General features: G+C 33.4%; 1 protein-coding gene across 3 annotated transcripts in view; it reads left to right on the plus strand.

Moving 5' to 3' along the window:
- MTBP (MDM2 binding protein) overlaps positions 1-19,533 on the plus strand; it is a 72,325-nt gene that overhangs the window by 8,472 nt on the left and 44,320 nt on the right. For 2 of the 3 annotated variants that reach the window (XM_032610642.1, XM_032610644.1), the window contains exons 7-11: positions 499-616; positions 2,486-2,620; positions 4,652-4,746; positions 5,575-5,647; positions 9,918-10,035. In XM_032610642.1, the coding sequence (XP_032466533.1) occupies positions 499-616; positions 2,486-2,620; positions 4,652-4,746; positions 5,575-5,647; positions 9,918-10,035 (539 nt within the window). Of the gene's footprint in view, positions 1-498; positions 617-2,485; positions 2,621-4,651; positions 4,747-5,569; positions 5,648-9,917; positions 10,036-19,533 lie in introns of all 3 variants that reach the window. The other variant, XM_032610643.1, reaches the window with a different exon arrangement.

The raw sequence follows: 19,533 nt of genomic DNA on the forward strand, positions 1-19,533 counted from the left end.
TTATGCCAAGCACGGCAATATTTACTGATAATAAGAAAGTGAGATTTGATCTTTTTCATTGAAATACAGGGAGGAACAGGAATGCAAATAGTCATGATAGTCTGTGATAAGTGCTGTTATGAAATTCCATACAGAACTGTGTGGGAACAATTGAGGAGAGCAGTTCTCCTTTTGAAGATAAGAATTCATTCAATCTGTGTATATGTGTGTACATATGTGTATATTTGACGTTAAAACTAATAAATAATAATAGGAAAATCTGTTCATCTGTAGTATTAAGGGTAATTACTCATAATTCAAGGGGATGTTGAGAGTAAATGAACACATGATAGCAACTTCTTCAGAGACTGACTTAATGAATGTTCTATAATATTAGTAGATAAAAGCAGCAATATAAACTTTGCATTTTTGCCTGTTTGGCTTGTAGCTAACTACAACCATTAAATCTAAGTCAAATTTAAAACCCTATATTTAATTATCATAAACTTTTATTTATAGAAGTTGTCAGAAAATTGCCGAATACCTTTCTGCTAATATTGTATCTTTACAAGATCTCATAAATGCTATTGATTCAAAAGAGTTATGGAGGGGAAAGATTCAGATATGGGAAAGGAAGGTAAGTGGATTTCTGTTATCACAGTTTGCAAAGCAGGCCTTTCGACCTTATTTACAACACAGATAGTTTAAATGAATCCTAATGAAAAGGTACCATATGAAGATGTTCTAGAAAAGCACTATCTAAATAGAACTTTCTTCATTAATGGAAATGTTCCAAATTTATCCTTATACAGTAGTCCACTGACTTCATGTTGCTACTAGCACTTTATACTTGACTACTTCAAACACAGAACTGAATCTTTTACTATATTTTACTTTAATTAATTTAAATTTAAATAGTGACTGTGATTGTTTTGGGCACTGCAGTTCTAGAATGTAACATTCTTTTAAAGCAGAATTTAACATTAGTTGAGTTCATGTTTATCCAAGCTGCTTTAGTTCATTGCATATGTAAACTGGAAAACTGCTTAGAACATGTTTTCTTACCTATAATACCACCTTAAGTGATCAGTGCTTTCTGCTAACCAGCTGATTTTGAACAATTTTTTTTTTAACCTTACTAGACCCCAGATTTCTCAACTATAAGATGAGAATATTAGATTAGTGGAACCCCGCTAATGTTAAATTTCTATGAGGCTCCAATTCTATTTTGCGATCCCTTACTGTGAATGAATATGTTTGGTGGTTTTTATAAGCTGTGTCCATGTTGAAATCAGTGTTCCTGGTATTTTATGTGTTTCTGTCTATAGGCAAAACTAAAAGAAAATTTCTTAATGTTTGTTTAGTATGGGAGCACGAGTAGATCGTTGTGTTCCTATAAAGATTTATTGTACTAATTACTAGACTTTTTTTTCCTTTTCAATTCACTCTTAATTATAGTTGAATAAAACTTCTAATAAGACAACAGGAATTAACGTGGCTGGGCCCTTCTTGTTGATTTGCACGCCAGCTCTTCTTTATCTCGGGGAGGTTAAATCTGCAGATAAATCTTCTTTGGAAGTGGTTTTAGTGTAAACAAGTCATATAGCCTACAAGAAGAATGCAGGATACAATTAGCTAGGAGAATTACTTTTGTATACATTTTTTGAAATTGCATGTTTACATACAGACAGATAATGGCAGGGTTCTGTGATTCTTTTATTCTTTTATGGATAAGAAATTAAGTGTCTGTATCTCCCCAGGCTGCATTTAAAACTTGAAATCACTTTTTTTGGTGGAGAATAGCTTTTAGCCTAGGGGCATTATAGTGATTAAGGACATAGATTCTAGAGTTAGATTGCCTGCTTTCAAATCCTAATTCTGTTTCTTGCTAGTTTTGTGTGAAATGTTAGATAATATTTAGGCTCTTGGTGCCACAGTTATCTTTATCTGTAAGATAGGTGTAATAGTAGTTCCTAACTCAGATTTTTATGAGGTTTAAATTATTTAAAGCACAAAGTAACCATTCAGTAAGTGTTACCTATCATTGTCATTACCGTTACTGTTAGTACCCCTATTATTACTACTTCTGCAGGAATTGATCTTTTTATCAACAACTTATATTGAAAGCAAACTATGTGTGAGGCACTAAGGATCTAGTGGTGAATGAGACAAGCAAGTTCTATTTTTGCAGAACTTAAGACAGTAGGAAGCAGGTACTGAACAACTATATGGAAAGGGGTTTGCTTTGTTCTCTGGTTGCGGAGAATGTGCTTAGTATCCTCTTGTGGGCTAGTGAAAGGCCAAGGAGAGCTTTTCATGAAAATTTTATGTGAAAGTTGAAATACGAATGATATGTACATAAATGGAAGAACTGCATTTTGAACTGAGGATCAAAAATAAATTTACATATGGTTTTCCTCTCAACTTTTATATTGCGATAAGATGTATTAATCTTTGTAACTTAATTCATGACGCCTGTAACTGTGTTCTCTTCGTTTCTTTTCAGTTTGGATGCGAAATTAGTTTTCCTGAATTTTGTTTAAAGGGAGTCACACCTAAGAATTTTAGTACGTCTAATTTAAAAACTTGCTTTCTTGACAAAAAGATAATACCATCAAAAGATAAGAGTATTTTGCCAAAGGTAATCTATGTTTAATTGTTTTTGCCATCATCTATTCATGAATATTTGATATGTTTGAATCTTCAATTAACATTACTAATATACGTGCTTAAGTGTGCTCACTTGCATAACTTTTACTATAATTATAATTAAGCGCTTAGATTATACTGTATTATCAGTGTTGAATGTTGGCAAAACTATCATTGTTTTAAATTGTTTTCAAAATGGAACGATCCTAACTTTAGATCAGTATAGGCCTGAAACCACTTTTTTTTTTTTTGCGGTACGCGGGCCTCTCACTGTCGTGGCCTCTCCCGTTGCGGAGCACAGGCTCCGGACGCGCAGGCTCAGCGGCCATGGCTCACGGGCCCAGCCGCTCCGCGGCATGTGGGATCTTCCCGGACTGGGTCACGAACCCGTGTCCCCTGCATCGGCAGGCGGACTCTCAACCACTGCGCCACCAGGGAAGGACCTGAAACCACTTTTGATTTGAACTTTACCATGTGACCTTTCTAAGACTCAGTTTGAAGGGAGTATGATACAGTGGAAAGAGAACAGGCTTTGATGTTAGGTAGACCTGGGTTTGAAACCTGACTTTGTCACCTATGAGGTATTGTCACCTTGGGTAGATTGATTAATTCATTTATGAAATGGAGATAGTAATAAACACTTATCTTACAAAGTTATGAGGGTTAAATGAAGTAAGAGATTAGCATCTGGTATAGTACCTGACATTTGCTTCATTTACAGTTTAAGAGGTATTGATTCTTGTCCCATGTCTCCATAGATTTATTCTTAAAATGCAAGTAATTATAAAGTATAATAATTAAAAGGGGTTTGGTTCGCTTTTTTTTTTTCACATTGGACAAATAATATAAGAAGAAGTATTTATATAGAAGCACTTTAGAAATTCACTTTGAAGGATGCATTTCAAGAATGCGCAAAACATAGTGGTCATGAAGTTGCAAGGATGTCAGATTGATGGGTAATATTTTCTGATCAAAGGGTGGTACAAAGACATATTTCTGATGTTGACACATTTCCCAATAGTTCAGAGTTACTTACTTTAAGTAACTTACCATGACCATCTTTCACAGGAATATTAAATTCTTTTCTAAAGATTATAATCATAAGATTGATGACCTCAACTTTTCTTCTTTGGTAGTACACCATTCAAGTATGAATAATGTGTCTGATTTTTGCTGCTATTGAGAGAAATTTAGGGTTCAATGTCTTAAATAAATGTAAGCCTCTCTCTCTATGCATAAACAAATACATGCATACATATATATAAATACACACTAGGTGTGTTGTGTATTTATGTGTACATACACATACATACACATAATCATATATGATGAAATTACTCAGCTTTCTGCAAGTTTAAAACTTTGTGTGTTTGAAGATGTGTTTGCTTTTCTTTGCCCTTCTTGTGAAGCACTCTAGCCCCAACTCTTGAATTACCTTCTTCACTAGCTCACTCTTAGTTTAGTTTTAGACTCTATCCAAAGAAATACTGAATTTTATTTCTCTGAGTGGAGCTTTCTTTGTTAATTTGTATTCTTGTTTTACTAGTTCTCTCTTTAATTACTTTAGTATTTCCTCCAAGGACTTTGTTTTTTTTTTTTTTTTTTTTTTTTTATCTCAGCATACCAAAGTTCATCCTGGAGTGTCTTTTCTTTCTCTTTCTCAGTTTCGCAGACCCTCTTCAACATCCTAGCCTCCTGGCTTATCTGTCTGTCTTCTTAGAGATAAACAGGAAAAGTTGAGAACTCTTGTCCTTTGTTGCTTGCCTCTTTCTATACTCATTTTCCTCCTGTTAAAACTCTTTCCAGTTAGTAAGAAATCTCCGTATCTCTCCACTCGGAAAGGTAGAATTGATATGGAAGAAATTCTTATCTTTGATAGAGAATTAAGTGTTTGCCTTGCATAATATGTAAATACGTGCTTTTTAAGACCCATTTTAAAGATTTAAACCCTGAACACTAATTTGTTCACTTTCATTTTGCTTATAGTATTTAAAGTCTTATATAATTTTAATTTCTTTTTTAGGTTTTTCATTATTATGGCCCTGCTTTAGAATTTGTGCAGATGATAAAATTATCAGACCTACCTTCCTGCTATATGTCAGACATTGAATTTGAGTTGTATCCTTTTCATTTACATGTTCATTATAGATCACAATTTTTCTGTGTCAAGTAAGACTGTTTCCTGGTACCACCACATTTAAATATTTGCCCATACTTTTGTTGTTGTTTTTCTTTTTTATAATATCAGTATACTTTTCATTGCTGTTGCTTTAAGAGAAATTCTACAACTTGCAAAAAAAGAATACCGCTTCAGGCACGATATTTATGCCTCTAGAATAGGCAGAAGACTTCCTGAAATTATTACTCATTGCTTATGGGGTAGGTAAGAGGGAGAAATGTTAGGGATCTGTGAAAAAAAACAAAATAATGTATGTACTATTGGAATGTTCAGATGTTTCTCTTGCCATTGGCAGGATAGATACAAGTGCCAGTCCACTGTATCTTTTTAAATACTTAAGTAAATAAGAATGCTATCACATATGTCTGTAAATATCCAACATATTTTAAACTCTTTTTTAAGAAAATATATCTAAGAAGTTTTAGGAACAGATCTAAGAACAATATTTTATATAAAAAGAATTTGTTGTTGGCCAGAAATGAAACCCTAGTACAGTGTTCTTGAATTTTTATTCAGAAGCTCCAGTTTGTACAAATCTCTGGTTCTAATAGTTTAGAGTAATGCTATTTATAGTATCACTATTTCTTGATGTATCTTCAGAATCAGGAAAATTATTGTCCTTGGAAAGGAGTAATTGTGAGTTCCCACAGATAAAAATTTTGATCAGTGACTTTAAGCACCTTGTGAATTGGAGAATCAAACTTATTTTAGGGAGTTGAATTATTTGACAATTACCATTTCATCATTTCTTTAACTCCTTAGTGCAGAGGACTGACAAAAAACAATACCAAACAGAATTCCAAGTTGCTGTTGGAGCAGATTTCTTCCCTGTGTGGCAAGGTATAGAGGATGTTTTTTTGTTTTTGTTGTGTTTTTAACTTAACATTTACAGATGTGTGAGAAAAGGGAATGTATTTTTTAAAATCTGTTTCTGTGTGATGATTTAGTTTCTTTAACTTAACATAAGGTTTTGGTCCTAATTCATGTTAAGATACTTTGGACTTTTCATAATAACCCCAAAGTCTTCTGCAGACATGAAGTGATTTTTTTTTTTTTTACAAGAGCTTTTCAAAAATAAGCTTCATGACTGATAATTCTTTTAGAACACATTAGATTATTGTTAACCTACCCCTTTCACATCTGATTTCAGTTCTGTGGCAAGATATGTATATGCTTGCATTATCTTTTTCATGGTAGGATGGGTAGGTGGAGGTGAGAAAAATGTCTAAAACCTCACTAAATTATCATTTGTAAGTTTTCAGTTCTTTTTTAATTTTGGTGATGTTTAGAAGATTTTCAGCTATTTCATTAGTTTATATATATATATATATAAAACATATATAATGATATGGTAGAATTGGTATATTTAAAAATTGTTTTAACTACAACATAAAGAATTTTAAGTGGACTCATATAAAGTCAAGTACAGTTTTCAATAGGAAAAACTAAAATTTTCTTTCTGGTTATTTGCTCAACTACCTTGTTTCTATGAAAACAATTTTTAATGCACAAAATGTTCATTGGCAATATTTACATAACATTTTCTTATTATTTTAACAAGTACTCTATTATCAAATAGTTCTGCAGGGAGAAAAATGATTGTTATAATTATGGTTTCCCCATGGCACTATTAATCAAATCTGGGTTATATTTCCCTTAGAAAATTGATGTAGTAAAGGAAATATGATTTTGGCCTTAAGATGCTTGGCTATATAATAACTTAAAATTTTGACTTGCAGCCTCAAAATTTTGACTTGCAGCAGTGTATCAGAGTATTTATTTGATGAAATGGCCTTTAAAGGAACAGTCTGAAGATAATGTTAGCCTGTTTTTTCACCTCTGAAGTACCCAATGTGCTACATTTTGAAATTTAAAATTTCTTTTTTTGTTTATTCAACATTAGTTCTACTTTATGCATTGTATTAGATATTAGGGCTCCAATGATGGATTGTACAGATGAAGACTCTGCCCTCATGGAACTTACATTTTGGTAGGAAAAATAGAAAATAAGAGCTATGAAGAAAATAAGCAGGCTGAGATAGGGTAGTAGGGTGGAGGGTGTACTTTAAACAGGCTAATAAGATCATACATCTCTACAGAAATTTGCACACAGAAGTCTTGTGAAGTGGTATAGTTAAAAAAAAAAAACAGAAAAAGAAAAAGCACTAAGAATAAAAACAAACAAACAACTCTGTTCATATTTTAACCCAAGTAGCTAAATAGTTCACTATGTAACCCTATCCAGGAAATGAGAATGTCATGTATCATTAATCATCTCACCTATATTATCAAATAAGGGAGGGAGGGAATATGATATAGTAGAAAGTCTCAAGTAAAAGAACATGTACTTTAGAAAACTTTGATTTAAGTCCTAGCTCTGCCACTCACTGGTTTATAGCTTTTTAAATTGTGAACTGGAAATAATAATTCCTGTTTTGCCTATTTCAAAAAGTTGTAATGAAAACCAAATTGGAATATATTTTATAAACTGTACAGTATGGTACAAATGATGGTTGCTATCTAATTCTTCTCTTTGAAGTTTATGTGGCCCAAATGATAGACACACTTAAGTGAAACATTTTCCTGAAATTTATAAAGCACTAGATATCCTCTAGATATTTTGAAGTTATGATGAAATTTTTAGGAATTAGTTTTATAGGTAATGTTTCAAGTCAAATTCAGACATATACCTATAATTTAACTTGGGTATAAAATAATTCTTAACCCATCTAGATATTGAAGATAGGCAACTCTAATCCTAGAAGAAAGCTAAACTATTGATATCTATTAATATAGTATTTTCAATTGTTTTATTTTAAATTTGTTGTATTAGATTGTCATTTTTATTGCTTCTCGGACAATGACTGAAATATTGGACTACACTTTATCAGTTGGGGACAAATAAATAGAACTTTAAATATATGTTCCAACTTTAATTCAGCAAAGGGATAACTTTTAGAAACATACATTATGTAATTTGGCTAAATCTCTAAATGTGAAGCAGTTCACTGTCCTTTTACACTGTGTCATAGTTAGTCTTTTACATTTTTGAAAAAAAAAATTGAATTCCACGGTCATTCCTTGAAATAATCCCAGTGCTTTATAACATTGGTTTTCATTTATTTATTCAACTTTTCTTTTTTCTTTTTGGACTGCCTGCCAGTTGCTTGTTGCAACTGGAGAGAATACTGGAGAGAATAAAGTGGACAAGTTCCCTCCTTGGGAAGCTATCAAAGTGCTTAAATTCTAGTGCTTTATGTGATCCTAAGTCAACTTTTGAGCTTAAAAAAGATGTTTGATTAGCCTCAGAATAAAAATAAAAGGCTTTTAGAGGAAAACTTATTTTATTAGATTAGAAAAGGCAAGATAGGGTTGTTAGGGAATCATGATGTCTATTAATCACATGGACAGGGAATATTTTTATTAAAGAGGAGAATTTATAAGGCTAAAAACATGATTGCCATAGTGCCTGCTTGTTTGGGGGTTTGCCTACTGAAAAGATTGAATCAAAGTTTTGAAACTTGGGTTTGAAATGTTATTTGGCTGTTAAATTTTGGAATAGAATGTTAACATAAAAGGATCATCCTTAAGTCTCTCAAAGTATATCTAATGATTAGTGTATGAGTGAGAACAAGTTATCAGAATCCAAGTTTGTTGTGAATGTAGTGTAAACTATTGACATAAATTTATTTTGTAGGGAATTATAGCTTATGGGATTTAGAAAAGTTTATTTTCATATTTGTAGCAAATGTTTAATCAAAAATAGGCTGTCTCAGAAATGTGGTCACTTCCTTTGCTGATGGGTCAGGACACATTTATGTCAGGCTATAAATTATGCAATGAACTGCATTTAGTATCTTTACATTGTTAAGCTGTAACTATAATTGTAACAGTTTTATAATTGTTAAGCTATAATTGGGCCCTGATCTGGCATACTCACATTACAGCTTTGTCACCCTTTGGGCCAGACAGTTTTGTTATGCATTTTGGTCTAAGAAGTCTTAAGCAAGAAGGAAGGACTAGGACTTAGTGTTTAGGAAATTAAATATATATCTTTTATAGTTAATGATTATTTTCCATTCCTAAATATTTTTATTTTTAATGTCTAATGCTTGACTATGTAAAATACATTTGACTTAAAATTAAAAGGTTATGGCTATAATAATCAACAAAAATAAGCATATTTAATTTTACCTTCCTTGTTTTACTCCCGATAAACTTATTTTCATATTCGTTAGTTAAGAATACGTAAGTAAAAATAATAAATAGCAACTAAAAGTATTAATTAACTTTGTGTCACATATCTCATGTAACCCTTCTATCTACATAGGACAGTTAAAAGTGATTTTGCATTAGATTTGAGAGTGATAGCAAATGCCTTGCCTAAATTTCCGCAAAAGTAAAAAAAAAAAAAAAAAAAATGTATGTATTGGGATGTGCTGATTTTGTAGCTTACATTTATATATTATGGTGGGTTTGGGGGGACAAATATTTAACAAACATCTGTGTGCCCAGCACTGGGAATACAAAGATGAATAAGTTGAGTTTGCTCATCAATCAGTTAGAAGCTGCTGTATGTTTTCTGTCATATGATTCATGGTTTCTCTAAATTTTGTACCTACTGGCATTAAATCTCTGATATCTAGCAACAAAAGTTTTGAAATTGCCTTTAGATTCTAATTTTGAAGCCAGACCAATAATCCATCCAGTCAAAAGTTTATAAAATTATAACTCGGTATGACAAAATCTTTTGAGGATAGAATTCGTGACCTCTTATTGATTTGCAGATATACGAAGAAATTATACCCACAACCTAAATTTAAACATTGTGAATACGGTTTTCAGAGATACATGACTCAGTGGAAGTAAAACGGATACCTGTAACTTTGAATCCTTTCTCTGTTTTCTGGCTTTTTTTTTTTTTTTTTGGTGGAGGTAGGGCAGTGTTCTTGTGTTTTTCTTTTTTTAGTTTTTATAGTGGAATTCTTGGGAAAGAATGTGACTAAATACGTGTTATGTAGGTGAAATATGAGTGGAAAATTGTCAGATGACGCTATTTTAGAGTTGATTTCATTGTGCAGTCACTAAAAATATGTTCTGTTTTATCCAGGTTGGTGCTCTTTTTGTATTGCCATGTACCATTGGTAGCATACTTACTCCTCCTCCCAGCCAGCTCAGTTCAAGAAAATGGAAGGAATATATAGCTAGAAAGCCTAAGACAATCAGTGGTAAGTAGTAAATTTTTAAGTTTTAATGGTGCCACATAAATAATGTATTTATCAACTTTGAAATGGAGATAACATTTCTTTATGAGAAAATATATTATTACTACTGATTAAGAGGACCCGTATCATTTTAAGATGTTTTTCTTATCTAACAACCTACTGCAACAGAAAGTATATGCAACGTTATTCATTCATAAAATATCAGTGTTCTAAAGGCAGAAATTTTGGTTAGATAGTTAATTATATTAAACACGGGCTTCTTAGAGACATTTCAGGAATAAAATTTATGGAAATAGATTAATTTATTATATGGTATATTAAAAAAACAAACTTGTGATTACAATTTTCTGTAGAATTTATTTAACAGCCTTTTATATGCTATGCAGTATTCTAAGTACTTTAGAAATCTTGATTCATTTAATTTTTATAATAAAGTTATAAACTTAAAATAACCTTATAAACATTTAACAGATGAGGAAATTGGGACTTGGAGAAGTTACAGAGCTATTAACTGGCAGAAACAGGATGTGAACCAAGATTCTGCCAATTAATAGCTCTAACATCTCCAAGGATTTGAACCCAGGCACTCTGCTCTTAACCCCTGCACTGTGTTGCCTCTCTAATAATCTATTACATTCAAGATGTCATTAATTTCTTTTATAAAATCAGATTATTTAAATCCAATCTCTAATACTTCATTAAGTAATTGCAGGTCAAAATGTTAGTTACTTGTCCAAAGTCACATAGCTAAAGTGTGTTCCTTCGTACTTTGTTTCAGTGTTTTCTGTTTTAATTGAATGATGATTTGTTTAGTTTAATTCTGAGCTTATACTTAGTTTTTGTGACCCATGATATTATGGGACTAAGAACTGGAATTGAAACGTATCTACCCAGATTGTAATCTCTAGAAGTACTCTAGAACCTTAGAATTCTGAGGAATACAATTTTAAAATCAGCGGTTTACACAGTACTTTATAGGAAATAGGTGAGATACTAAAATTCATTTTAGCAAGTGTTGAATTTGAAATGTAGATATATCTATGTGGAAATCTAAAGTTAGTGTTTGAAGTTTAGAGGTATATCTCTAGAGAGTGGTCAGGGCAGGAGATTTAGATTTTTAGTTTACCGGCTCTTTTGTTTATCTGTTTTACAGCAAATCACCCTAAAACTAAGTGGCTTAAAAGAACAAACATTTTATTTACTCATACTTCTGTGTTTGAGCTAGGTTCAGCTGGTCAGTTCTTCTGCCAGTCTTACCAGTGGTCACTAATATGTGGCTGTGCTGAACTTGTGGATTGTTTGGAGGATGGGCTCAGATGGGATGCAGGGACAGCTGTCTTTCTCTCTCCATGTAGTCTCAATGCCTTTTCCTTGCCGCTTGCTTTTTTCTTGTAATCTCTGGAGCAGGTTAGCTGGAATTTTTTACATGGCTACTCAAGATTCCAAAATGAAGACAAATTGAGGTGACAAGGACTTTTTAAGGCTTATTCCCAAAACTGGCCAAGTGTCACTTCTGCTGTATTCTTATTTAAAGCTACTCACAAGAATGGGCCAGATTCAAGAGGGAGGTGACTATACAAGGGTCTGAATACTGGGAAGCCCCCAGTGTAAAAGTCCACCGCGGGTGTATAAAGGTGATAGTGGAAACAGGAGTGGTTGGGAAAAAACACATAGACAATATGGCTAAAGAAGAGAGCCAAGGATAGGACCTTTAGAAATACCTGAATTTAAGGTAAAGTGGAGGAAAAGTTAGAAAATGGGTTTAGTAAATGGTAGTTGGAAGACCCTAAAGAGTTATAATCATTAACATCAATATCAAAATACCATTTATTGCATAATATAGAGTATTGTGCAAAGTGTGGGAAATAAAGGGAAGTCAAACTGGGTTCTTACACTTGAGGAATTAGAGGCATGGTCCTTTTCTTTGTAAAGTTTATAGTCAAGTGAAGAAGGCACTTTGAAAAATCATTATAAATCTCTTTATCCATCAGGGTGAAAGTGAAGTGGAGGATACTTTCAGAGTGTATGACTTAACGTAGCCTTAAGAATTCAGGAAGGCTTCCTGGAGGAAGAGACATAGTTAATGTAGTTTATTGCACCGTACTAATTCGTGCAGAAATGTGGCTTTAACCCTTCTCAGCTCACAGGGAATAAGTGTATACCTGGTGATTTTGGCAGATGCTAAAACAAAATCAGAAGTAGACTTACTGGGTGGCAGTAGAGTCAGTTTCACTATACTACGTGAAATCACAGGATAATATCCATTTCTCAATATTACATAGGTTTACAACTTATTAACATGAATAGTAACATCTCTTAACTAAACTTGAGTGTATTCTGGACAACCCTTTATTTATTTTTCTTTTTGTAACTTTTTCTAAGATAATTTATTGATTTAGAATTTACTCTTAGTTTTTTTTTTTCATGACTTTCATTGCAACTTTAAGAAAATACCTTATCATGAGGCTTGATTTGATTTTTTTAAATTATCACCTCTTAAAATTTGGGGATTAGTATTAGTAACTTCTGAATAATAATTAGACATATATCACATGACCATCTTCGAAGCCAAGTTGTTGATTAGGCTATATCATTAAGGGCTGATTAAGCTGACACTTTACAATCTTTTTTTTTTTATCTCAGAAGTAGAAACAATCAAATTGAACAGTTGATTATTAAGTTCTATTTTACCCATAACCCTTTCTGTAGGGGAAATTATTTATCCCATTGACAGAACTTCTTTTGTAAAGAGTAGTCAAGTTTTAGCTAGTGTAAGTTTTGATGCCTCTTACATAGGAAAACGTCTTATCCCATTCATAGTGCCACTACTAATAGCCTCTCTCACTACAAAATAAGGTATTAACTATCAGCCTCCTAAAGCAAAACTCTGTTTCCCCATAACCTACTGAATCATGCCCAACTGTTCTTTGCTGTCGCCTTCCTTGTCCCCTATCCTCCAGACTAAACTTTGTACTGTTTCCTAAAACTATTCCCTGGTTTTACACCTTTATGATGTTATTCATGCATTCAGTCGGTCACGTTTCTATTCATGCTTTGTAGATACTATGAATCAGGTATGGTACTGCAATCTGGGCGTTGCTGGTGAGCAAGACAGACTTGGCTCATCCTCTTCTAGAATTTATCCTGTAACATAGAAAAGAGGCACTGAGGAGGGGCTGAAACAATCCCTAAGAGATATTACATAAATAAAACAAGGTGTGCATACGTTGTTATGCTACCTTTTGTGGTACAGATAACAGCTCAGATGTGTGAAGTAAGCATTTATATGTTTGTATATGCATGAAATACTCAGTTTTTCAACAGATATTTTTATTGAGCACCTACAGTATACTAGGCACTGTTTTACATGCTGGACCAGCAGTAAATTGAACAAAGAACTTGCTCTTGGGGAGCTTACGTGTTAGTGGAGGTAACAGGTTTAGTTCTCGCCCCAGATAGGCATATGGCTGGGTCTCTCAGTTTCGGAAAACCTTTACTCCAAAGTCATTTTCTCATTCAGGACCTAATTTTTGCCATCCCATCTAAAATTGCAAATGGACTCTCTTCCTGACATCATCTCCATCTTCCCAGCTCTATTTTTTCTCCTTAGTGCTGATTACCATCTAATATACTAAATGTGTGTCCGTTTCTCTCACTAGAAGTGAGAAGAGACAAAGTGAAGTTTTTTTACTTTTATTCATTGCTTTATTGTCTGTGCCTGGAACAGTGCCTGACACTTAATAGGTACTCAAAAATATTTGTAAAATAATAAGTGAAATATGTAGTGTATTTCTAGTTAGTAATAACCGCTGTCTGGAAAAGTAAAGAAAGACTGAATGGACTGCAATGTGAACCAAAATTTGTGCTCCAGTTTTTATCAGTTGCTTAAGTTTAATGTATCATCCCTTGATGAAATAAAGGGATGTATCAATATATTATACATAGGACATGTGTATTAGTTTGAACCTCTCTTTGATATCAAAAATTGTTAAAATATCAGCAATTCATATGGTTTGACCTAAAATAGAAGAACAATGCCCAATTTTAAAGAATGATTTTTAAAAGTGTTTTGCAGTGAAATACCCAGAAAGTATTATGGTACTGGGAAAAGCGTAAAAGAACTATATGAACAAATGCAATTAACTAAACCTTATTACATTTCTGAAGAAAGGCTTCTATATTTAAAACTATATTGAAAAGCCAGTTGTATAATGAAAAGAGCCTGGCTCACCATATGTTCACAGAGATGTTTTATGAAATTGTCAAAAAATTGGATATTGATCATTGCCTAATTTTATATAACAAATGAAAAAGCTAAGGTACAGAGAAATCAACAAATTTGTCTAAGGTCACAGGGTGAGATCAGAATTTCCACTCAAGTCTTTCTACCGGTCATCCATGATCATTTCATAATCCTGAGTTCTACTGTTGCCTCATTTTTTTAAAAAGTGGAATTCTTTTGAAAGGAAACATTTTAAAGGTACTCGGCAAAAAAAATTATTAGCAAGGACTAATGAAGCATTTTGAATTGAGGAAGCAAGTGCCTTCTTCATACTCAAGTCAGTGTGATCGAAGTGTTTCAAAATAGTGAGCTGAAACTAAGGTTAAAATGACTCAGTGTAACTGATTTATAAATAATTTTGATCTTGAGAAAAGGTAAAGGACTTAGATAAAGATTTTGAAAGAGATTTCAGTGGCAGAGTCAAAGTATTCTTTCAGTCAGCAAATATTTATATTTACCGTGTGCCCGTCGTGTTCAGGGCATTATTCTAGGTGCTAGGAATTCAGTAGTGAAAACAATCAGCCAACTTTACTGTATTAACTTTTATTAAACACACCACTCAACAACATACTGGTTCTCTTCAAGCACATATGGAACATTCTTCAGGATAGACCATATATGTGTCAGGCTATTAAACGAGGCTCAGTAAATTTAAAAGAATAGATATAATACACAGTATGTTCTCCAGTTAAAGTGGAATTAAATTAGAAATAAACAACAGAAAGAAATCTGAGAACTACTTTAATTACTTGGAAACTAAATTTTAAACACACTTCTAAATAGCACATAGGTGAAATTAAAAACATAGTTTTAACTGAATGAAAATAGAAACATATCAAATTTATGGAAAGCAGCTAATACAGTACTAAGAGTATTCTAAATGCTTATCTTAGAATGGAAGAAAGATCTAAAATCAGTAATTTAAACATCAACCTCAAGAAGCTAGAAGACTAAATCCAAGTGAAGTAGAAGGAAGGAAATTAGACCAGACACCAATGAATAAAATACTGAGGACTATATCTAACAAGAAGTGCAAAACCTGTACACTGAAAACTACAAAACATTGCTGAGAGTAGTTGAAGAAGATATAAGTAAATGGAGAAATATACTGTGTTCATAGATTAGAAAACTCAGTATTATTAAAGTGGTCCTTCTCTCCAAACTGACCTATAGATTCAATCTAATCTCTAACAAAATTCAGGAGGACTTTTCATAGAAATTGACAAACGGATACTAGATTTACATGAAATTGCAAAGGATCTAGAATGGCCAAAACAATTTTGAAAAGGAAGAACAACTTTTGAGAACTTACACTGCCTGATTCACAACTTGCTATGAAGCCATAGTAATTAAGACAGTGTGGTGTTGGAGAATACACATATATCAGTGGAACAGAATAGAGACAAAGATGCCAATGGAAAAAGGATAGTCCTTTTAACACAGTATTGGAATAATTGGATGTCTGTATGTAAAAACTCAAAAATTACATATATATGTATATAAAATATGTAATTTTTAGACTTTTTATCTTACATAAAAATTAACTCAAAATGAGTCATATACCCAAATGTAAGCACTAAAACTACAAAACCTCTATTAAAAAACATATATACCAAAAGGATGATCTGTAAAAAGAAAAAAAAATCTATAAATTCACCAAAATTTAAAAATACCTCCATTTTGAAATCTAAAGAAAAAAATGGTTTTGATGAACCTAGGGGCAGGACAGGAATAAAGACACAGATGTAGAGAATGGACTTGAGGACATGGGGAGGGGGAAGTGTAAGATGGGATGAAGTGAGAGAGTTGCATTGACATACATGCACTACCAAATGTAAAATAGGTAGCTAGTGGGAAGCAGCTGCATAGCACAGGGAGATCAGCTCAGGGAGATCAGCTCAGTGCTTTGTGACCACCTAGAGGGGTGGGATAGGGAGGGTGGGAGGGAGAGGCAAGAGGGAGGGGATATGGGAATATATGTATACGTATAGCTGATTCACTTTGTTATACAGCAGAAACTAACACACCATTGTAAAGCAATTATACTCCAATAAAGATGTTAAAAAAAAAACTCCTTTTTGAAGAACTATTAAGAAAAAACTTTTAAAGGCTACTAAGAGAAAATAGTTTCAATCATATGTCTTACAATGGACAGGTATATAAAAAAAAATTCTTACAACTCAGTAGTAAGGAGAAATTGCAATTAATAAGTGGGTAAGAGACTTGATACATGAAGAGCTAAAAAAGCACATGAAAGATACCCAACATCATTAATCTTTTGGGAAATGAAAATGAAAACCACAATGTGATTCTATAATAACTGTCTAGAATGGATATTATTATTATTATTACTATTTTTTGCTGTACACGGGCCTCTCACTGCTGTGGCCTCTCCCGTCGCGGAGCACAGGCTCCGGACACGCAGGCTCAGTGGCCATGGCTCACGGGCCCAGCCGCTCTGCGGCATGTGGGATCTTCCCGGACTGGTACACAAACCCTGCATTGGCAGGCAGACTCTCAACCACTGTGCCACCAGGGAAGCCCTAGAATGGATATTATTAAAAGCAGTGACTATCATATTTTGATGAGGATGCAGAGAAACTGCAAGTCTCACACGTTGGTGGGGATGTAAAACGGTACAGCTACTATGGAAAACAGTCGGGCCGTTAAACTTACACTTAACTCTGCAGCTCAGTTCTTCCATTCCTAGGTATTTATCCAGGAGAAATGAGAGCATATGTTCACACATGCTTGCAAGCAGCTGTTTATAAAAGCAATATTCATAATAACTAAGAATTGGAAACTATGCAGATATCCGTCAACTGGTGAACAGATGAACATGGTTTGTTTCGTCCATATAATGGAATCCTTCTCAGCAGTAAAAGGACATGAAAAGTTTTGAGTATACCTAAATATTACTAAGTTGATAAAATCAGGCTTAGAAGACTAGTACATGATTTTACTTATATGAAATTTCTAAAAAAGGCAGAAGAACCAGAAAGCAGATCAATAGATGCCTGAGGCCATGAGCAGGAAAGGAGATTGACTACAAAGAGATAGTGGAAGCTTTCGAGACTAAATTATAATCATGGATAAACAATTGTATAACTTCCTTAAACTAATCAAACTTAGACTCTGACATGTGTATGTAAATTATACCTCATTAAAACTTTTTTTTTCTTTTTGGCAAAAATCACCTGAAGGCTCTTACACCTAAATGCAGAGTTTTGTTTCTATCCTAGTTCAGTAATTCTTAATACCAGCTCACATTAGAATAACCTTGGCAATTATCAAAAAAGAAAAAGTCAAGCTGGGCCCTACCTGAAAACAATTAAATGCAAATCTCTGGGGCGGATCAGGGCATCAGTAGTTTGTAAAAGCACCCAAGTGTTTCAAATGTGCATCCAGTATTGAGACCCTCTGCACTAGGCGTGCTGTGCTCTCTTCAACTCTAGGCTGGAGAGCCACTGTTTCTGGAAGTCCTTCAGATGCTTTGAGGCAGAAAAAGGTTTAAGGATAACTACTTTAGACCTTTAATTCCTTGCCTAGAAAATGAGGATAATGTACTTGTTTAGTATATCTTGCAAACTTGTTAGACACTATTGGTAATGAAGGTAAACACTTTGTAAACTCTGCAATAGTTTTTTGTTATTCTGTCCTATCTTAAATCCTTTCTATGTCTGTGGAACAATAAAGGATCATTGTTGTTCATGATGGTGAGTAAGATCTTGAAATATCTTCTGAATAACTTCTTTATTCACTGTAGCTTTCATATTGTGTATTTTACTGTGTTTCAACTAAGAGGAAATGTCTACAGTTTATGATCCTAATGTTATTTAATTGGTTGAAATAGTCATAGTGGAATCTATAAATCCTTCTACATTTTTGGAATCTTCTCAGTAGGAGGCTTCCAACACCTATTCCACAATACTATTATTTCTTAAACCATGTTAGATTCTTTCTAAAATTGAGCCCCAGGGCATTTTCTTGGAGAGTCTCAGTGGCAGTTTACGATTTATTTTTAAATTTACGATAAATTGTTCAAATCTTAGTCTGATGAATAAGGTGGGGGATCAAGCTAGGCAATACGTTTTTTTGGAATTGCTTTATCAATGTAAAGTAATTAACATTTTTTTCTTGTGATTCCCTAACTGACCTAAGGACCATTTCAAAAGTTTAGTCTAGAATTTACAGTGATGTAACTGTTGGAAAGTGTATAGCTTCCTAAAATGCCTACACTGAAGGCTAGATTTTATTTTATTGTTTAATTTTTGGCATAATTATCAAAATAATTGGGTATATTATATAGTTGCTTCTTAAGAAATATATATAATACTCATCAATAATTTAGACTATTCACTTACCCAGAATATCCTGTTCCCCTAATCATCCTGGGATATTTTTCATTTTATAATATGGAATATTACTTCCTCTGTACATTAATATGATTTTGTTTTTATATTGTTGACCTGTTTATTTTTTTGACATCTTTATTGGTGTATAATTGCTTTACAATGTTGTGTTAGTTTCTCCTGTATAACAAAGTGAATCAGCTATACATATACATATAGCCCCATATCCCCTCCCTCTTGCGCCTCTCTCCCACCCTCCCTGTCTCACCCCTCTAGGTGGTCACAAAGCACCGAGCTGATATCTCTGTGCTATGCAGCTGCTTCCCACTAGCTATCTATTTTACATTTGGTAGTGTATATATGTCAATGCTACTCTCTCACTTTGTCCCAGCTTACCCCTCTCCCTCCCCATGTCCTCACATCCATTCTCTGCATCTGTGTCTTTATTCCTGTCCTGCCCCTAGGTTCATCAGAACCATTTTTTTTTAATTCCATATATTTGCATTAGCATATGGTATTTGTTTTTCTCTTTCTGACTTACTTCACTCTGTATGACAGACTCTATGTCCATCCACCTCACTACAAATAACTCAATTTCGTTTCTTTTTATGGCTGAGTAATATTCCGTTGTATATATGTGGCACATCTTCTTTATCCATTCGTCTGTTGGTGGACACTTAGGTTGCTTCCATGTCCTGGCTATTGTAAATAGTGCTGCAATGAACATTGTGGTACATGTCTCTTTTTGAATTATGGTTTTCTCAGGGTATATGCCCAGTGGTGGTATTTTCTGGGTTGTATGGTAGTTCTATTTGTAGTTTTTTAAGGAACCTCCATACTGTTCTCCATAGTGGCTGTATTAATTTA

The sequence above is a fragment of the Phocoena sinus genome, chromosome 17 (assembly GCF_008692025.1).
Source record: "Phocoena sinus isolate mPhoSin1 chromosome 17, mPhoSin1.pri, whole genome shotgun sequence".
Classification (NCBI taxonomy): domain Eukaryota; kingdom Metazoa; phylum Chordata; class Mammalia; order Artiodactyla; family Phocoenidae; genus Phocoena; species Phocoena sinus.